General features: G+C 46.9%; 2 protein-coding genes and 1 pseudogene across 2 annotated transcripts; 1 reads left to right on the top strand and 2 right to left on the bottom strand.

Annotated features, from left to right (window-relative positions):
- Positions 1 to 1,033: 1,033 nt before the first annotated feature.
- On the bottom strand, positions 1,034 to 2,981 carry LOC136523796 (uncharacterized; annotated as a pseudogene).
- Positions 2,982 to 11,392: 8,411 nt separating this feature from the next.
- LOC136521092 (endoglucanase 17-like) lies at positions 11,393 to 15,044 on the top strand. Its single transcript, XM_066514810.1, has 4 exons — positions 11,393 to 11,737; positions 11,856 to 12,524; positions 14,048 to 14,162; positions 14,258 to 15,044. Exons 1-4 carry the CDS (start codon positions 11,519 to 11,521, stop codon positions 14,761 to 14,763), a joined length of 1,509 nt encoding a protein of 502 aa, XP_066370907.1. The 5' UTR covers positions 11,393 to 11,518; the 3' UTR covers positions 14,764 to 15,044.
- Positions 15,045 to 17,759: 2,715 nt separating this feature from the next.
- On the bottom strand, positions 17,760 to 19,428 carry LOC136522535 (uncharacterized protein At3g17950-like). The gene is made up of 2 exons (XM_066516347.1): positions 19,150 to 19,428; positions 17,760 to 19,000 (listed from the first exon to the last, which is right to left on the bottom strand). Exons 1-2 carry the CDS (start codon positions 19,396 to 19,398, stop codon positions 18,440 to 18,442), a joined length of 810 nt encoding a protein of 269 aa, XP_066372444.1. The 5' UTR covers positions 19,399 to 19,428; the 3' UTR covers positions 17,760 to 18,439.
- Between the last annotated feature and the right edge of the window lie 461 nt (positions 19,429 to 19,889).

Consider the following 19,889-nt stretch of genomic DNA (forward strand, 5'->3'; position numbering starts at 1 on the left):
TCAAGGTGGCCAGATGCTCTGGTCAGTTCTCCCCGCCTCCAAGCAGTTAAGTTGTGACCGGACACTGACCAGCATCCGGTCATAAAAACTACCCTCTGAAACCTTACTAATGTTGACCGGACTCTGGAACCCAGCGTCTGGTCACATTTCACTCAAGATTCTCCCTCTCTGGGACCTTACTGGAGTTGACCGAACTCTAGCACCCAGCATCCGGTCACATTTCACTCAGCGTCCGATCGCATCCAGACGACTTCACCTTGATCAAATGAACTAATCGGACTCTGCGCCAGCGTCTGGTCACACCGGAACCAGTGTTCGGTCAACATTTGACCCTCCATTCACTTCCAACTCGCAATCATATGTGAATGAAGTTTGCTCTAATTGATCTAAGGGCTATTTAGGAGCTACCTAGTGCTAGATTTGATAAGTGTGCACCACACCTAACCCACTAGACTCACCTAGGTCAAGCTACCCATCCATACCCCCCTTAATAGTATGGCCAAAGGAAAAACAAAGTCCTAAACTACTCTAAGTGTCTCTTCAACACCAAACGACACTTAGAACTAGTCCATCCTTAACCTTGTCGTCCATCTTTGAAAACCAAAACAATTTCCATCGTAGGGGCATGACAACCATGATTGCCCAATCAATTACTATTACCATGACATAACTTAATTGCATCTGTAAAACACACATTAGTCACAGTAATCTCGTATTGTCATTAATCACCGAAACCCAACTAGGGGCCTAGATGCTTTCACGCCTGAACCAGTATAAATCCTTGTGTCCTCTGAGCACACCATCCGGGCCAGACGCGTAGATACAAATTTACTAGCCGATGGTTCGAAACACCGACACATCTTCTCTCCCAAATGACCTTATGTTGTGATAGATCATGCCATGTGCACGGAAGGTATATATGTCATTGTTTCTGATGTTAGCAGTAGCACTATCGATGCGACAGTAGAGGAAAGTGAAAAAGAAGTGGCCATTGAAAAACCTGATATTGTTACGGAAGTGCCTAGCGTTAACGTCAGAGCTCATCCAAAGCCTCATGAGCTGGTCTGGTATGACTGGAGCATTCAGCTCGACCTTTTTGCTGTAGCAACAGAACCCAGGAGGTTCTTTTGGAAACCTCTTCGCACCACAGTGGTGGCAATCTAGGACAGGTTTTAGCACGTGTGTCTCCCTAGGTATGTTACTATATACCTTTTCGTATGAGTCAGGTACTTCAGGGTTAGAAGCCGTGTCTTCCTCAAGAGTATCACTTTGGACATTGTCGTCTGATTCCTCTATTGAAATGACATTTGAACATTAAAATAAAGGTTAAATAAAGGAGTGGATGTTTAGAAAGGTATTCGGTATTTGGTACAAATACCTTGCCCAGCAAACAGGTATCCCTCGTCATCTTCAAATATATCGCCCTCATCATCGTCTGTGATCGGTACAATGCCATGAGATATTACAGCTTGGGTAACAATAAAGGAAAGCAAATAATGTAAAGAATGTTAAAAGTAGTACAAATTACCGGTGTCATCAAATAATGGTTGTGCAGGTGTAGCTGATGCATTTTGATTGCCTGGTCCAACGCTTTCTATCAATCACATAATGGACATGGTTGAGATAGAAATAAAGTTGTTTCATGTCAAGGAACGGGAGTACGGAGACCTTGTTACTTACTGTTGTTGGTCATGGTTGACTGAGGCAAGGGCATATTTTCATCCGCGTGGTCTCTAGTCATGCATTCATCATCATTATTAGCCAGTCCTGTGTTCTGACCGATGCGGCGCTCAAACACAATGTTACGGTGGGCTAACAATGCATGTCTTTGCCCAAATGGAACATTTTGTCTATGTCATATGACCAGGCAGTATATCACCGCATTCATCGTCATCATTTATCTCCTCAGTAGCTTGTGGGAAGCAAATAGGTGTTGCATTGGATTCTAGGATAACACTGTCGCTGGGGCTTACTGCGGGTCCATGAGGCCCAGATGAGTTTGTAGTGGGACACACCATCTTTGGATTAAAGAGTGGATTCTCCATTGCAATAGACTCACTGTGTAAGGTGTGCCTCCGCACCTCCCTAGAGCGTTTTTAGCCACTTTCATTGCCTCTTTACGAGATGGAGCTTGATTGTAAAGCCACTGTCGCTTGCGCCTTTGTTCCCGTTGCTCAGGTGTCATGTTTGCATGTCATCTTACACCTTGCACGATCAGCCATGACTCTCATTTGTTAACTCTCTCTTACGTGAAGCATCGGTGCATTGAGACTGCATTGCTTGATTAACTATGCTATGAGCAATAATTACTTCATCGTCATCACCTACATAGTAGTGTTTGAGTTAAAATAGTAGCAAGACAAACAAAACACACCAGATATCCACCAACGATCCTCTCATTGTATATAAACCATTGTATATAAACCTACAGTTAGATTCACCAGCACAAAAATGTAGGCGTTGATGCCATATTAACAACAATTAAATTACCTGACAGCCGATTGGATATAAGTATATCATCAATATTGTTTCCATAGAGTGAATCATCCCTATGCAACCAGTCATTTGTTTCATTATGATCCATATTTTCCTTGTTTCATGCATCCTGACCATCTACCAATTGTGACACAACAGATATGAGAAACATCAATATATATTATTATTCACCAACATTTATACTATACAACCATTGGTAGTTTTGATACGTAGTTGTTACTCCTTTTTCTTTTATATGCTTCTCGACATTTTTTTTTCGTCCCTTTTCTCTTGAGACATTGCATGCCATCGAGCCTCATCTCTTTCTCTCCTACGTTGTGCAACATCGCTTCCTGCAGTGTTACATCCATATACTATTGATTATCATTTATATAATATAAACAACACGTTGAATTAAAAATAAGAATTGCCCTTCTATATTGGTTACCTCCATTAGTATTGTTAGTCTTGCCACCCAATGGTGCAGGAGAGGCACTATTTTCCATTGAATGTACCCACAATTTAACCACTTGTCTAATACGGTAACCATTAGTTGAAGAATATGAAAGATGGCACATCTATAAATATAAATATTCCAAAAAATGCTAAACGCAGTTTAACCACTCGTCTAACATGAGGCACAATAGTTTGAATATACAGTATAAAGCAAAACAACTACGTAGGCTTGGTATACATAGGTTGGCTAAATGAACCTGCTGTCATAATTGGTTTATAGATTATTCTCTACTCCATCAATGAGGTGATATTTGCAAGAGAGGTCAGTGCTGTGTTTTTTTTGAAAAGGCAGCCTGCTACAGTAATTATATATTGGATTGTATTCTGTTGTAAACTATAGTTTCTGATATGTGCTTCCACATATGAGTGCCCCTTTTTTCTGAACAAAAAACTCCCATTATGAGCTATTCATTTTCCGACAACTCTATTCTGAGTGCTGATGGCAAAGGTAAAGCTATCATGTGTAAGCAAACCTATCAAGTGTATGTTACTCCCAGGTTTTCAGTTTACAGAAACAGTACGGGAGGCCCTACTCCTATGTATTATAAAAAAATTAGGTTACGAAAATGAAAAGAAATGTAAAAGGGTTCATAAACCCTGCAAAATGGAAGCAGCCATTCAGCGCTGAATTGGGAAACAACTACAAACTCAGCCTTATACAACTCAACAATAGTCGGATCAAGAAATTTGATAATTAATAAATAGAATTACTTCTTCGGCGGCACAAGGATTCAGAGTTAAGTAGTACTTCATTTGGAAAGAATATTTTAAAATATGCTCTTGAACACAGAACTACTTATATGGGCATAAAATTTGCTCTTCAATTTCTAGGATCATCTTAGACAAGACTCAAGACCTTTTCTCAAGATATAATATTGACAAGCAAGATTTTCTTGTATCTTTATTTTTGACTGTTTGTGAAATTGAAAAATAAAACCTGTATGCTCTAGCATGCACTTATTAGCTATTGAACCAACCAAACAATTTTTTTTCGAAACGTAAATACAGCATGGGAGGCCCTTGTAAAACCAGCTTGTATAGAGTGTTTTTTATGTTATGTAGTCAGGTATGAGGCCGCTACTTAGTTTTAGATGTGGCTACACAATTGTTGGTTACTTCCTGCCATTGCAAAACCGTTTTAGATGTGGCTACACAATTGTTGGTTACTTCCTGCCATTGCTAAACCAATAGATTTTAGTTGCTCTATTGAACTTGTGATGTGTTTAGATCAAAACTTGAATTATATTCTACAAACCATATTTTTTCCTATTGGCTGATGGCTGAAAAGCTAAAATCAGCAGAAAATAATTAGGCTCAACGAGGGTAGACTGCTGAATGGCATGCAATTCATAAAAGGGTTCAGTAGGCAACACATATGCTTTTTTGCTAACCATGAATTACAAAACAAAAGAAAGATTGAACTGCAGAATACTAACCTTGATGCTCTGATTTCACTGTCAAACAACCTAGGCCAGATGTACCTGCACATGAATATCACCTCTTAGTAAATGTACTACAAAGCGGGCAGTACAACAATCCAATGAAGAAAAGAAAAAAAAAACTTCCAAACAGGGCATGACTCAATTTGTTCGTCAGCCATTGCATGTATTAGCATTGCTGTATCATTCAATTGAGCCTCTACTATTTGTTGTGGTTGTTGGACCTTCTGGGTTATAGTTGTTTGCAAAGGATTGATAGCAATTCAGGGCTCAAATATTGCCAGGTTTCACTTAGACCAAAAAGAGTTCTAAACTTGCTATCGTAGTCTGAAATTAAGATTCACATGCTGAGACAAGAATATGTTACTGACAATGAGAGAGGGGATAGCTTACTAACCCAGGCTACATATGTATTCTTAGAAAGAAAGTTGATCTCCTCAAACGTACAAGACTGTACTAAATTTGGTTAGACTGTACTAAATTTGATCACCTATATATTCCAAATATAGGTACCGATCTACATATGCTGAGACAAGAATACGGTACTGATCTACAAGAATAAAGGGGATATTCAAAGTTGTATTAATTACTGGGGAATTAAGTTGATGAGCCATACTATGAAGCTATGGGAGAGAGTTATCGAGCATCGTTTGAGAGCAATAACGCGGGTCTCTATGAACCAATTTGGTTTCATGCCCGGAAGGTCAACTATGGAAGCCATTTTCTTAATAAGACAAGTTATGGAGCGGTATAGGGAGAAGAAGGACCTACACATGGTTTTTATTGACTTGGAGAAGGCTTATGATAAAATACCAATGAATATTATGTGGTGGGCTTTGGACAAACATAAAGTCCTAACGAAGTACGTCGGGCTCATTAAGGACATGTACAACAATGTTGTGACTAGTGTTCGAACAAGTGATGGAGACACGGATGACTTCTCGATTAGGATAGGACTACACCAAGGGTCAGCTTTGAGCCCTTATTTGTTTTCCTTAGTGATGGATGGGGTCACAAGGGACATACAAGGGGACATCCCTTGGTGTATGCTTTTCGCGGACGATGTAGTGCTAGTTGATAAAAGCCGGACAGGAGTGAATCAGAAACTGGAGTTATGGCGGGAGACTTTGGAGTCCAAAGGTTTTAAACTCCGTATAACTAAAACCGAGTATATGAAATGTGACTTCGGCATTACTTCTCGGGAGGAGGAAGATATTAGTTTGGAAGGTCAAGTAGTGCCTAGGAAGGATATCTTTTGATATTTAGGATCAATGCTACAGAGAGACGGGGATATTGATGAAGATGTTAGCCATAGAATCAAAGCAGGATGGATGAAGTGGCGCCAAGCAACTGGTGTCCTATGTGACAAAAGGGTACCACAGAAGCTAAAAGGTGAGTTTTATAGGACGACGATTAGACCTACTATGTTGTATGGTGCAGAATGTTGGCCTACGAAAAGATGACATGTTCAATAGATAAGTGTCGCGAAAATGCGTATGTTGCGTTGGATTTGTGGTCATACAAGAAAGGATCGAGTTCGGAACAATGATATACGTGATAGATTAGGGGTAGCACCAATTGAAGAAAAGCTTGTCCAACACCGATTGAGATGGTTTGGACATATCCAACGGAGACCTCCAGAGGCACCGGTGCGTAGTGGAATCCTAAGCCAGAATAGTACCGTGAAGAGAGGCAGAGGAATACCGAAGTTGACTTGGGTAGAGGCAATAAAAGGAGACTTAAAAGGATAGAATATACCCAAAGACTTAACCTTAGATAGGAGTGCTTAGAAAACAGCTATTCACGTGCCTGGACCTTGATTACTTCTGCTGGATTTCAACTCTAGCCTACCCCAACTTGTTTGGGACTTAAAGGCTTTGTTGTTGTTGTAGTATATATTCCAAATCACAACCACAGGGGAGTTTGACGATGGGTCAGAAACCGGCGGCGAGCATGTTGGCAAGGGCGAGGTGGTGGCCTCCAAGTGCAGCTGTGCACTTCACCTCCAGCCGCAGCGTGGCTGCGTGGGTGAATCACGCGAACACCAGTTCTAGCATAAGAAAACACAAGGAAGAAAACACATGCCATATTAAACTTCAGTTGGCTGCCATCTTAAAATAGGAACAAATTAAATATAAAATTCAAAAACCTGAAATTTGAAGAGAATGGTGTATACCACTAATCTTTTAGGCACTAATATATGCCCGATCAAGCAATGCCATCACAATTGATGGTGCTCTGCACACGGTATCACAAGACACCAACCATGATAATAACAATACTATGACTAATAATCGTCAGACTCAACTGCTGAAGACAGTCAGACACATCACATGACACTACGCTTTTAGAAGCAAGCAACAGGGTATTGCAAAGAAGCAAAGCAACAGGATATTGCAATTCCTATTTCCGTGTTGTGACACAAATAGAAAAAGTACTGAATTGAATAATTAGAAACATGACATCTTAATACCTGCAGGTCGCAGCTACTAATTTCTATGTCTAGCGCGATGACGTCTTGCTCTGGCAGTGGCAGACCGTAACCCCAGTGCCCAATCATCAACGGTCAGGTGAGGGCGTGAGGGACTGCTGGGTGTATCACGAAGCCAACGGATTTTGACAGCCAAAATTAAACGGGGAACTCTTCTCAGTATATCCTAATGAGGCCGTTACATCAAGTTAGACCTAAATTAGTTTTTAAAGAGAAAAAAATAGGAACATAAATTAGTTTGAATCAGCATTTGAACTGTCAATAACTCAATGTTGCACTCTACTTTCACAGGTCGCAGATTTCAGCTGAAACTCATGCCTCATCTTCTAACTAGACATCATCTATCACCTATTGTCCAACCAGAGAAGCCAAGCAGGGGCATTGCACACACAGGGAGAATAATGCATTGAACAGAAAAATAAAAATAAAAAGAAGACCTAGTGAGGGCAGAGATGAGGCGACAGAAGGCGAGTTGGGTCGGTGGCCTGACCTTGACGGGTTCCTGCAGGGCTGCAGCCGTTCCTCACCAATCGGCTGGAGGGAGCTGTGGTGTACTGGCAGAGGAGAGGGCCGACGAGGCGAGGGCAGTCTAATGTCTGCACAGTCAGCATTAGCATGGAGGCTGAGTAAAATGGACGATCATTTAATCATTACACTGAAGGATCTAATGTCTGCACAGTCTCACTAAATAGAGTACTATTTTGAAGTCATAGAAAATAAGATAAGATAGCTATGCATAAAAATTAATGTGTGGAGTATCTGAACATTCCATATCAAGGTTTTAGAAATTACAACACAAAAACTCAAACCATCATATAATTTGGACTCAAAGTAGCAAATAAATTATGTGCAAGATGATGAATCAATGCAGTTCTCTCTTATGGTTCAGGAACAAGTAAACTACAAAACACACACATCTCTTTGTAAATAATATTGTTCTGTACATGGTTGCATTGTGCAGTCACTATAACTAATTGAAATTGGTACAGTACATTGGTTTACCTAAATCAGTGTGACGCCATAAATTAAGAAAGTTGATCTCCACTAAGGTACAAGACAGTACTAAATTTGGCTAGATGGACACTGCATCTAAAGATAAGGATCCGCCAGTATACTATGAACTCACCTATATATTCCAAATCACAACCACAGGGGAGTTCGACGATGGGTCAGAAACCGGCGGCGAGCGTCTTGGCAAGTGCACCTATATATTCCAGCATCAGAAAGCACAAGCTAGAAAACACATGCCAGCTTAAACTTTAGTTGGCTGCCATCTTAAAATAGCAAGAAATTAATATGAACATGAGTCTGGGTTCTGGCCCAACAACAATTATGCTTCTCATTATTTTGACATCACGGATAGAAGCATATTGGTTACATATCGGTGTACGTATCCTGTTCCTGTAATTGATGGACGCTTTTTGCGACAATGACATTCAGAAAAACCAAACTGGACTTGCAATCACTTTCAAAGCTTGCCCATACATGTTGAACAGAGAAGAACCATGCCGCATCAAATTTTTCATATGCAATTTAACACGTGTGAATGTGTGATGTACTAAATTTACGGTATCCCTTCGAGATATGTGTGAAGAAGTATATAGGAAAACAAAAATGTGTGTGGTAATAATGCATCAAAATTCTCATATCCTATGGCGAACTTTCTATACCACAAAAGTACGTGTGATGAAGTATATAGAAAAACAAATGGTAGTAATGCAGTTAAAGTATCCCTTCAAGAAATGATGAAATCTAACGTCAGTTAATGATAATTCATATGTAATAACAGCTTATAATTTTTTTCATCTATTGAGCAAACTTGCGGAGTGCCACGTTTGTATGAAGTATAAATGTTATCGATAATGGAAAAAAAAACATCAGCAAATATGCATGCATGTCGATGCTACGCTGCCCATCTACTGGCCTGCGACGCTTTTGGGCTATGGCCTACGACTCTGCTCATGTGATGTGAATGCTACGCGGCCCATTTTTGGTCCAGATGGAGGCGATAGGCCAGGAGCCCAAATGTGTATCAGTCGTTTCCTGTTCCCCTTCTCCTTTGCGTCTTCGTCAGTTCCTCGCAATTTCGACAGGCACGCCGCCGCGCCGCTGAGACCCCCAAAGGCCAGAGCTGAGGCGGTGAAGCTGTCTGCGAGGGAGAAAGAGATGTTCGCCAGGTCTGGCGACCACCACGCAATATTGCTGGATTCGCCCCTGCAACTTGCATCAGCCTAGGGTATGCCGCACCATACCCGTGCCACCCGCTGGCTCCGCCTATGCTCGGGGCAGGGGATTACCGCTGCTTCTCTTTTTTTTCGATCGGGCGGTGGGATATGTTGGGACGGGGATTAGCGATAGGTGACGATGACTTCCGAATCTTTTTAGCAGCAGAGATAGAGACGCGTACCGCGAGCCACGCAAGCTCGTGGTAAGCTGTAGGGGGTACGGCTCCTCCAGCTCCTGCTTCCCCGGAACAGCCCTACTAAAAGTTTGATATGCAAGGCCTCGGCCTGTTTGCTAGGGTTCTGACTCCTTACGAAGAGCCCCGACAAACGTTTCGTAGGAGGATAAATTTTTCCATGAAATACAGAGGAGTACCCTCTAGTATTCTCAATTCTCTATTACCAAGTTTTAAGAGAAAATTGAAAGAGGATTTGATGGAGATGCTCTAACTCATCTTTAGAAGCCGGAGCCGATAAAACTCGAAATAGAGATTTCCTATAAATACTAGTTTTAGTGTGCCTTTGGAATGCAAGAATTTCATAAAAATTGTACAGTAATTTCAGAGGAATCAGTTTTTTTCACAAGAAAAATGTAGGAACTAAAAAAAAAAAAATCTCGCGTTCCGAAGGGGCATAGGCTCTTGCCTCCTAGTTTATTTTGAAAGAGAGAGACGACTCTTTGCTTTGCTACGTTGTAGAATATTCTCTGGAAGCCTTCGCCGTTTTGTGAGAAGAAATCTTCCAAAACAGGCCTCAAATTGATGCACATGCTACTACATCTACCATCAAAGAAGTACGAGCGGATATGCTCCCTGGCTTCCTATCAGTAACATGTTTGGTTATGGCCACGGATAATCGGTCTGTTCGCTGGTTGATTTATGGGCTGGTTTAAATTGACTGGTGTTGATTTATCGTGAGAGAAAAATATTATTAACTGACTAATTTAGACTAGCTAAAACCAACACGCGAACAGCCTAAGCAGCCGCAAATTGCATCCTGTACCAGCACTCCAGCACCACTTCCTGTGGCAAGTGGTGTATACCGGATTACCGGTCACCAACCCGAACGACTCTACTACTGCCAAACTATCGCCTATCGGTGACCACTGACCTGACCACACAGCTTTTACCGTGTTGCTGGCTTTATTACTGCACTGCACGGTCACTCCTACCTTTGCCATCGGAAACCGTAGCCGGCCCCGGGATGGCTTTAACTAGCGGCCAGAGAGATCGGCGCCGCAGCTCGCAGCATACCGGGCCGTCGGCGGGAGGGATGGGCACCGCGGCGCCCGCACGGTCCTCCCCACGCCGGCTGCCCAGTATCGCCGTGCACATGCCCGCCCCACACCCTGCAGGTCGCATCGCATGCATCCCCAAGGAGGAGGAGCCCACGTCGTCACGTGATGAGCTCGCCGGCGACCCGGGCCCTCCTCACCACGGTCCCACCTCCCAGCTCTCTCTTCCTCTCGACCAGTCACGTCGCCTCAGACCTCCTGGCCGGTCACTCAGGGCCGTTTGGTTGGGGTGTTCGGTTCCACGGACTAAAAAGGTGTTTGGTTTCATGGACTAAATTTTAGTTTATATAACATTGATGTTCGGACGCTATTTAGGAGGACTAAACATGAGTTAATTATAAAACTAATTACAAAAGGAGACTAATTTACGAGATGAATTTATTAAGCCTAATTAATCCATCGTTAGCACATATTTACAGTAGCGCCACATTGTCAAATCGTGGACTAATTAGGCTTAAAAATTTCGTCTCGTAAATTAGTTGTAATCTGTGTAATTAGTTTTTTTTCGTCTATATTTAATACTCCATACATGTGTCAAACATCCGATGAAACAGGGATTAAAATTTACTTCTGGGAACCAAACACCCCCTCACTTCGCTGGCAACTATTTAGCCTGGCCAAGGCCAAGCAAGGGTGCCGGATGAACCTGAGCGTTTGGTTCTCTGGCTTGATCGTCTGGGAGTCCGTGCAAGCAAGTTTTGGTTTGCTAGTGACAGAGGCAAAGAACCAAACGTCCCGCTTTGACCCACGTCCAAACCCTGCGCCGCGCCCCGGCCCGGCCGATAGTCCATGCATTCGTTCCACGAGGCAAACCGATGCATACACTGGTGGTCTCCCGCGTACTCAAGCAGCAGCGTTACCCACAAGGACCTCGTAGCGCGCGCCGCCGTAGCCATGTCCCTTTGCTTGCGCGCCCATCCCCCCTCTGCGCAAGCTCACATGGCCATTTACTGCACCGGGATGTCTGTTGCGTCGCGTCGGGCCCCTATAATTTCTCCGCACCCCGGCCGGTCTCCGAACCGCCGCGCAGCAGGCAGCACCAACCAACTAAACTGCCAACGCAAAGGTCCGCTTCGTTCCCATGGCGCGCCCGGTGTCGACGGCGAAGCCAATGGCGGTTGTGGTGGTGGCGCTGCTCCTCGCGGCGGCGGCGTCGGCAGTGCTGGCCGTGCACGACTACGGCGACGCCCTCCGCAAGAGCATCCTCTTCTTCGAGGGCCAGCGGTCCGGCCGCCTGCCACCCGCCCAGCGCCTCCGGTGGCGGCAGGACTCGGCCATCCACGACGGCGCCGAGGCCGGGGTACGGACGTCTCTTTCTTTCTGTCTGCAATCTCATGCGTGCGCACACCATTCTCGCATTGCATCAAAATGATCGAGCTCGCCCTCCTCGCCATGGCGCCATGATGCGTGCTCTGCAGGTGGACCTGACGGGCGGGTACTACGACGCGGGCGACAACGTGAAGTTCGGGTTCCCGATGGCGTTCACGGCGACGCTCATGTCCTGGGGCCTAATCGACTTCGGGCGCAGCTTCGGCGCGGCGCACGAGGCGGACGCCCGGGCCGCCCTGCGGTGGGCGACGGACTACCTGCTGAAGGCGACGTCGACGCCCGGGACCGTGTACGTGCAGGTCGGGGACGCGTCCCGCGACCACGCGTGCTGGGAGCGGCCGGAGGACATGGACACCCCGCGCACCGTCTACAAGGTGGACGCGGCGCACCCGGGGTCCGACGTCGCCGCCGAGACGGCGGCGGCGCTGGCGGCGGCCTCCATCGTGTTCCGCGACGCCGGCGACCCCGGGTACGCGCGCGCGCTCCTGGACCGCGCCGTGCAGGTGTTCGAGTTCGCGGACGCGCACCGCGGCGCGTATAGCGGTAGCCTCCGCGACGCGGTGTGCCCCTGCTACTGCGACTACGACGGGTACCAGGACGAGCTGCTGTGGGGCGCCGCCTGGCTGCACAGGGCGTCGCGCCGCCGGGAGTACCGCGAGTACATTAAGAGGAATGAGGTGGCGCTCGGCGCCAGCGTCTCCATCAACGAGTTTGGGTGGGATAACAAGCACGCCGGCATCAACGTCCTCATCTCCAAGGTACGTAACTGGACACTGCCTGCTACATTTTGCACATTTTCACGATGCGTTTTTGCGTTTGCACAATGCTGCACCTGTACTGGAGCACGAGTGCTACTCGTACTAGTCCACGAGTTGGAGCATAGCCTAGGATTGCGCATTGCTAGGGGTCCAGCCGTCCAGGAAGGCCGGAATGCCTGTCTGCTCGGCTGCTGCTCCCGTCCCGTGGTAGCATCGGGCATCGGCCTGCGTTCTGCACTGCGCTGCCTCTGCCTCGGCTTTTTTGGACTCTGTAGTCGCGTGGCGTCGTCGAGCGCGGCGCGCACATGCTCCTCTGACGCCTCGCTACCGGCTTTTCGGTGGATCAGCCCCTCTGCCCCTGCAGGTAAATGTTGACACTGGCTGCGAGAGGCCATTATTGACTCGTCTGGCAACGGCATGCAACTTTTGACGCGTCGTGTTCGCGCCATACGGGCGGGCGTGCTTAGTAATCCTGCCGTGCTTGTTTTTCTTATAATCTGTTTTTTTCGCCTTATTTTTTCAGCTAAAAAGTATTTTTTTCTCAAAATAAATCCGTTAGAACAGTGTTTTACTTTTTTTCAGCGAACGGGCCGCTTGATTAGTTAGTTCAAGACGGTGGGTTTAGGGGAAGCACTAGCAAAAAGTCTCTTCGCGCACGGGCGTACTGTAACGGGGAGGAACCTTTTTCACGGCCGCCACACGCCCCACACCTGTGGGACCGGCTGGCTGACCGAGAGCACGTTGATACGTGCTACATGCTGCTGGTGCTGGGGGCGTAGTATGGTGTAGCAGCACGCATGCGCTAGTGTCGCATGTCACGTCTTCCTCTTTTGAGATATTCCCTGCCCTCGTGTCTACTGTCTATAAACATCTTTGCATTTGTTGATGGTTTAGCCTTATGAGGCTCCTCTGTTCAGCCTGTGAACGCGATTAGATTCCTACTGTCTTGAATCTGTTGATGGTTTATCCTCCTAATCATGCGCCTGGCCTTGGGAATCCTGACATGCCATTGTACACGTTGGCACATGCTAGGATTCACTAGTCTTTACGTGTCAGCGGTCACGGCAACAATTATTGAGTGATTAACGAACATACCATGCCACAGCCACAGCGCAGTGTGTACTATGGAAGTGTGGATTAGTATATCTGAAGAAGCATGATGAGACCAATATTCTGTCTGGGCGGATTAATCAACGTTACCGCTGCAGCCTTTTGTCAGGGGGTATATTTAGGAGTGGATCTCGATGCATGGGAGCAAGCATGATCGTGGCATCAGTGACCCAGACTCTTGCTCCTAAAGCTGGCCGGTCTCTGCTGGGTCTTGCACGTCTTACCAGAGAAGAGACACAGGGCACTTATGCTGCTGATGGGTCACGGGCTTCCTGTTCCCTTTGCATAATTGCATTACTGTACATGTTACTAATTCGGACACAAAAGCCATTACGTAGCATAATTTAATCCACACTTTGATTGCCCAATTGCGGAACTAATAATCCACGCGACGATCATTATCCTTTTTCCAGGAGGTCCTGATGGGCAAGGACGAGTACTTCCGGTCGTTCCGTGAGAACGCCGACAACTTCATCTGCAGCCTCCTACCGGGCATCTCCGGCCACCCTCAGATCCAGTACTCCCCAGGTAGAGTAGCAGTAGCAGTAGGCCAACCCACTCACTCACCACTGTTTCTTGCAACCATGGATGTGCATCCGCTCCATCTCCTTTGCCTCTTGCAGGCGGCCTCCTCTTCAAGGTGGGCAACAGCAACATGCAGCACGTGACGTCGCTCTCCTTCCTGCTCCTCGCCTACTCCAACTACCTCAGCCACGCCGACGCCCGCGTCTCCTGCGGCGCCTCCTCGGCGTCGCCCGTCCAGCTCCGCCGCGTCGCCAAGCGGCAGGTGGACTACATCCTGGGGGACAACCCGCTGCGGATGTCGTACATGGTGGGGTACGGGCCGCGGTACCCGCTGCGGATCCACCACCGGGCCAGCTCGCTGCCGTCGGTGGCGGCCCACCCGGCGCGGATCGGGTGCAAGGCGGGCGCGGCCTACTACGCCAGCCCGGCGCCCAACCCGAACCTGCTGGTGGGCGCCGTGGTGGGCGGGCCCAGCAACAGCACCGACGCGTTCCCGGACGCGCGCGCCGTGTTCCAGCAGTCGGAGCCCACCACGTACATCAACGCGCCGCTGCTCGGCCTGCTCGCCTACTTCTCCCAGCACCCCGACCCAGCGCAGCACTGAACGGGGGCGGGTATTGGTGGACCTTCAGCAGGCCTCAGCTATATCAGCTAGTATATGCGTCTTGGTGTAGATGTAGTTGTAGTAGTACAGCCCCCTCTATTTCGCTTCTGTGGGCTGTGTTATTTTGCTGTATTGGTTATTTGGTACCAAGTCGTGTGCCGATCCATTCCTGTAAAAAATGGCAGGAACGAGGATTGGTCCTAGTGTGTTGTAATCGTACTATGCCCAGGTGTGATGACACTTTGACACCTATTACCTATCTTTGTTTGGAATCAAGTAAGCTGTTAGTATGCTAAGATGAAACCGCCTGCCCATGAAATGAAGTGAGGCAGTATTCTGAAATCGCCCTGATTTCAGAGTTTCAGCCCGTGTACACAGAAGCGCGCATCTCCCTTTCCACCGCTAGAGTTCGGCCCTGTTTATTTCGCTGAAATTGACATGCATGGTCTCTTTCCGGCTTTGGCGGTGTCCTTGCTGGAATCCAAAGCTTGCTTCAAACAAGCGGCTGCATCTCGGACAACAGGGCTGCCCATCATTTCGCGTGGTGGCAGGCAGGCATGAGCACCCACCCAAAAGAGCAAGGCAAGGGACTTCCCCGGGCCAAAGTGGCTTGGCTTCCTCTCCTCTCCTGGAATGACGGGAGAGAAGGCCAGTTTCGACGGGAGCCACGGGCCAGCCTGGGAGGCAGCGACCCAGCCGGCCGGCTGGCCCCCAAGGTCCCAACAAATAGACCCTGCTCCGTACGCCCCGTCCAGGTGCTTTTAAACCCGACTTAATCTACTTTTTTTTTATTCAAAACAATATTTTTCTCTCTCATATTCCTCTAGATTTTTCTAAAATTCCTCGAAACGAACGGGCATACGGTCCACATCACACCAGCAGCTGCTGCACCCCTGTACTGTGCACTCGCGTTTCTGGCAAGTAGATTGAGCAGGGCACGGAGTAACAGCCGCCGCTAATGGCTCGGCCGACCCGCAAGTGAGAGGCGCCAATCACGCGAGATACGTGGATTATAAGCTAGAACAGTATTTTTCTCTCACACCAAACCAGTCAAACCAGCCAGCAGTAAATAATCCACGATTCAGTCCAGCCAGCCGAACAGACTGAGATTGTTAAGGCCCTTTTACAACCCCAAAGTCCCAAACCCTTTCCCCACGATAACTTCACAAACTAGAAAGCCCAGGTTTGCAGAAGAATAAAGCAGGATAGACCAGCACAAACATTCGAGTGGAAAGTGAGAGTCTAAAACCCGATAAGACCAGCACAAACATTTTAGATAGTAGGATCGTGCCCCTCGGGGCTTCATGGTATTGCTTACACTATGTCACTATCCCATGGGACCCATAAGGGATATTCTGATTATTCTACTCACAATAATAAGTTGGCCTGTTATCTCATGGTGAACTCATACAAGTTGCCAGAGTAGAGACAGTCATGTACTTTCTTCATTCCAAAATTACAAGACGTTTTGATTTTTCTGGATATATAATTTTTGCTGTGCATTTAGATATACTATGTCTAGATATATATAGTAAAAACAATGCATCTAAAAAAGAGCGTTTTATAGTTTAGAATGGAGGGAGTGATTTTTTTTATTTAACATTTCAAATTCCAAATAAATAAACGGTTTTGAGGCCTCTTTACAAAAAGAGATCAAAAGCCCCAATGTTTTTTCCATTATCTAAAAAAATATACAAGCTGGCGTTACCACCGTGATAGTATAATAGCAAATAGTTTTGCACATCACAATTATTGGAACAACACTACTGCATCGTTATGGGTGTTGTAGTGTTTAGGGTGATTGATCGCAAGCACAGGGTGTTAGACATGGAGAATGGCTCAAAAAGGCAATGGTTGGAGACTCACGGCAAGTACCTAGGGGGGACAACCTATGGATTGATGAATCGCATTCTCCGTTTATTCCATGCACAAGGATGTACTCACTTGACTTAGGTCCTTTTTAGTATGGCTCCAAATATTTTTGGATCCTTGCTACAGTCCGTAGAGAAACCAGAGCTGGTGAAGGAAAAAAAAACTTCACCGGCTCCTAATTTATTTTAAGAGAAAAGAAAAACAACTCATTTACAGTGGAAGAAGAAATCGAAGTAAGAGCCGCCCAAAGATCTCTTCCCAACCAGGACCTTAAGGTCCAATGTCACGCGCCTTCCGGTCTCCTAGTTGCAGTGGTGTCTGCAACTTCCGCACTCTCTTCCACCATAAATTAGTTAAAGCACATTATAGTTTACATCAATAAAAAACGATCCACAAAGTACTTAAAAATAACTTACGTCAACTAATATACTAGTCTCAAACTAATATACTTATAGCTGGGTTTAGAGAAGTGTATTATCCTATATGAATATGGATAATGTTGATATCCATACATATCCACATAGATTTAATGTGATTATTCTACTTTGGATAGTAGAAAAGTGATTTTAAAAAACAAGTACTTTCTCTATCCCAAAATAAACGCACATCTCGCTTCTCGAGGAGTCAAATTTTTTAAAGTTTAACCAAATTTATACTACAAAAATACACTAATATTTTTATGTATAATAAGCATCATTAGATCGAGTATGGAGTATACTTTCTTAATAAACTTATTTAAAGATATAAATATGATATTATTTTCTATATTTTTAGTCGAACTTGAAAAAAATTTACCTCTCGAAAAACAAGACATGCATTTATTTTGGGACGGAGGGAATACATCTATTACATAAATTAAATAACTGCCGATCAGAACCGTCCTCGGCGCCATGGACTCCGATCTCTGGCGCCAGAGGCGGACCCGCCACAGATGCCGTATCCTTGTGTACATATTTAACGTTTTTTGACTTCCAGGTTGTTTGTTTTATTAAAAAAAATTATGTAAAATATAAAATAAATAAAAATTATTATTAAAGTATCTCTAATAATATAATAAGTCATAACAAAATAGTTGATATTTTTATAAAAAAAAATTTGAATAAAACGAACCGTCGAACAAGATATCTAAATCTAAAAGTAAAAAAACGTCCGAGGGAGTATGTATAGAATCGATGAGCGAGGAGGGGTGGGTGGGGCGGGCTATCGAGCTCAGACCGGGACCGGTGAACCCGTGCAGTGCAGATCACAGGAGGCCTGCAGGTGTGTGTCGCGTTCGCGTATCTTTTCAGCTGCCGTGCGAGTGCCGTCGAATTGTGCCGCAGTGCCTGGACAAAAACGCCTCGAGTACCGACGGTACTGGGCCCGGGATGCTTACGGTGTACCAGCACGAAATGTGTATACGAACAGCACAACTTTGTCCGTTGCACGTTGCAAGGGGAATGGTTGCCAGTAGAGCTGCAGAATACCTACGTTGTCAAAAACTGATCGCTGATTAGAAGTAAATCCAAATCAGATAGCAGGGTTTTATATCCCGCTCTTGATTCTTTTCTATGCATAGAAGATTAGTAGATAGAAGAGCAAATGGGGAGAGAACAAGAGAGAAGGAACATCGTCAAATGGAACATCGTATGGCAAAAAGGACCAAAGTTGAATAATTAGAGCATGGCAGAAGAAGAAGAAGAAGAAGAAGAAGAAAAGAAGGGGGACAAAGGGGCTTGATTAAAGAAGCGTCAACTCCACTGCTCCAAAGCCACTTCAATTGCAATTTGCAAGAGCCATTGGTTTGGGACTTTGGGTTGTTCTGTTACCCCGCTCCGCCGCTGCAGATGCCGGTGAGCAGCACTGGCAGCCGCGCCAGGGACGACGTCGTCGTCGAGGACGAGCCTTCCGACGCCCGCAGCAGCCGCCACCTGCCCCTCTCCTCCGCCGCGGGCTGCTGCGGAGGCCGCACTCTGCCGTCCTCGAACAGTGCCGTGGCGGCCACGGGCGTCTCGCGCCCCGAGGCGCCGGTGCCGCCGTCGTCGCAGAGGAAGTTCGCGCCCGCGAGCTGCCGCTCCATGTCCAGGATCTCGCCCAGCGATGTCGGCGGCCCTATGCCGTCGCCGTGGTCACGGCACAGCCGCCACCAGCTCCCGCCCAGGCTGCTGCGCCCGCGGCCGTGCCGCCGCCGCCGTCTCCGGCGGCGCCGCCACACGCCCACGCCGCTCCTTGCCTCCTCCCTATCCGGCGACGCGCGCTGCGCTCCCTCCGCCGTATCCTCGCCCGCCGCCGCCGGCGCCCTCGCTGCCCGCCGCTCGCCGAACGCTGACACGCCCATCAGTGTGCCCAGCGTCGTGCTCCGGTCCGGGAAGAAGGACCCCGTCGACTGCCCCCCCACTAGAAGCAAAACGTTATCCACATACACCAAGTCAAGCTAAGCTAGATTCGAGAAACACGAGGGGAATGCGATTGACCGTCCAGGTAGCCAAGAAGATGAGACCCAAGAACCTGGACGAGGGTGAGTATAGCTACTACCTCGGTGTCGAGGTCGGAGGAGGAGGGCGAGGAGTCGGCGGAGGGGGAGGTCGGGATCATGTCGGCGTCGAGGTCCATTATATCGCCGGCCCCGCCCGCTCCGGCAGAGGCGTGGCCTGGTGTGGGCAAGGCGAGGTGTCGTGGTGGTGGACGCCACTGGTGGAGGGCGTTAAAGGGTTTATAGGCAGTTGCTGGCGGGGCAGTTGGTTGTGGTGCTGTGACGGCGATGTGGTCGACCCGACGACTCATGGCGGCTGGCGCCTTTGCCTTTGTTCTCTCATCGGGGCATGCATCCGGTAAGCTCGTACAAAGTCCTGTGACCCAACGGGCCAGCTGCACGGCTTGGAGTGTGCATGAGTTCAGGGACTGTGTGTGTCATGAGATCTTCAAGGCGTTGAACTTTCTTGCCTATATATGGCAAATTCTTCGCCTTGTCGATCTGGTACACAGCAATATATGCACCCTTCTTTTCGCCTTGTTTTAGTTATTATTAGTGAGAAATCTTGTATTGTTCCAAACAAGTCATCATATATAAATTTTGGTGAGTTCTCACTCGGCAATCGACATCTGAAGACGGAGCTCCTCGTGTACACAGAGGGTGGTCCTTTATTTGGTCCTCGTACGTATAACGAAGCTTTTACCTTTGCCTCGACCTTCGCATTTGGTCCAGACATGTTTTGCGAGCCTTCATCGTGCCACTGGGACCCTAACGGACGGCATCATGGTACATGATGCAATGC

The sequence above is a fragment of the Miscanthus floridulus genome, chromosome 18 (genome assembly GCF_019320115.1).
Source record: "Miscanthus floridulus cultivar M001 chromosome 18, ASM1932011v1, whole genome shotgun sequence".
NCBI lineage: Eukaryota > Viridiplantae > Streptophyta > Magnoliopsida > Poales > Poaceae > Miscanthus > Miscanthus floridulus.

Bases quoted from the DNA above. Each gene is read 5' to 3' on its own strand.
- LOC136522535 (XM_066516347.1), bottom strand. From the start codon at position 19,398: ATGAGTCGTCGGGTCGACCACATCGCCGTCACAGCACCACAACCAACT. The intron at 19,001-19,149 runs GTAGTAGCTATA...GTGGGGGGGCAG, and splicing joins CCTCCGACCTCGACACCGAG to TCGACGGGGTCCTTCTTCCC.
- LOC136521092 (XM_066514810.1), top strand. From the start codon at position 11,519: ATGGCGCGCCCGGTGTCGACGGCGAAGCCAATGGCGGTTGTGGTGGTG. The intron at 11,738-11,855 runs GTACGGACGTCT...CGTGCTCTGCAG, and splicing joins ACGACGGCGCCGAGGCCGGG to GTGGACCTGACGGGCGGGTA. The intron at 12,525-14,047 runs GTACGTAACTGG...TCCTTTTTCCAG, and splicing joins TCAACGTCCTCATCTCCAAG to GAGGTCCTGATGGGCAAGGA.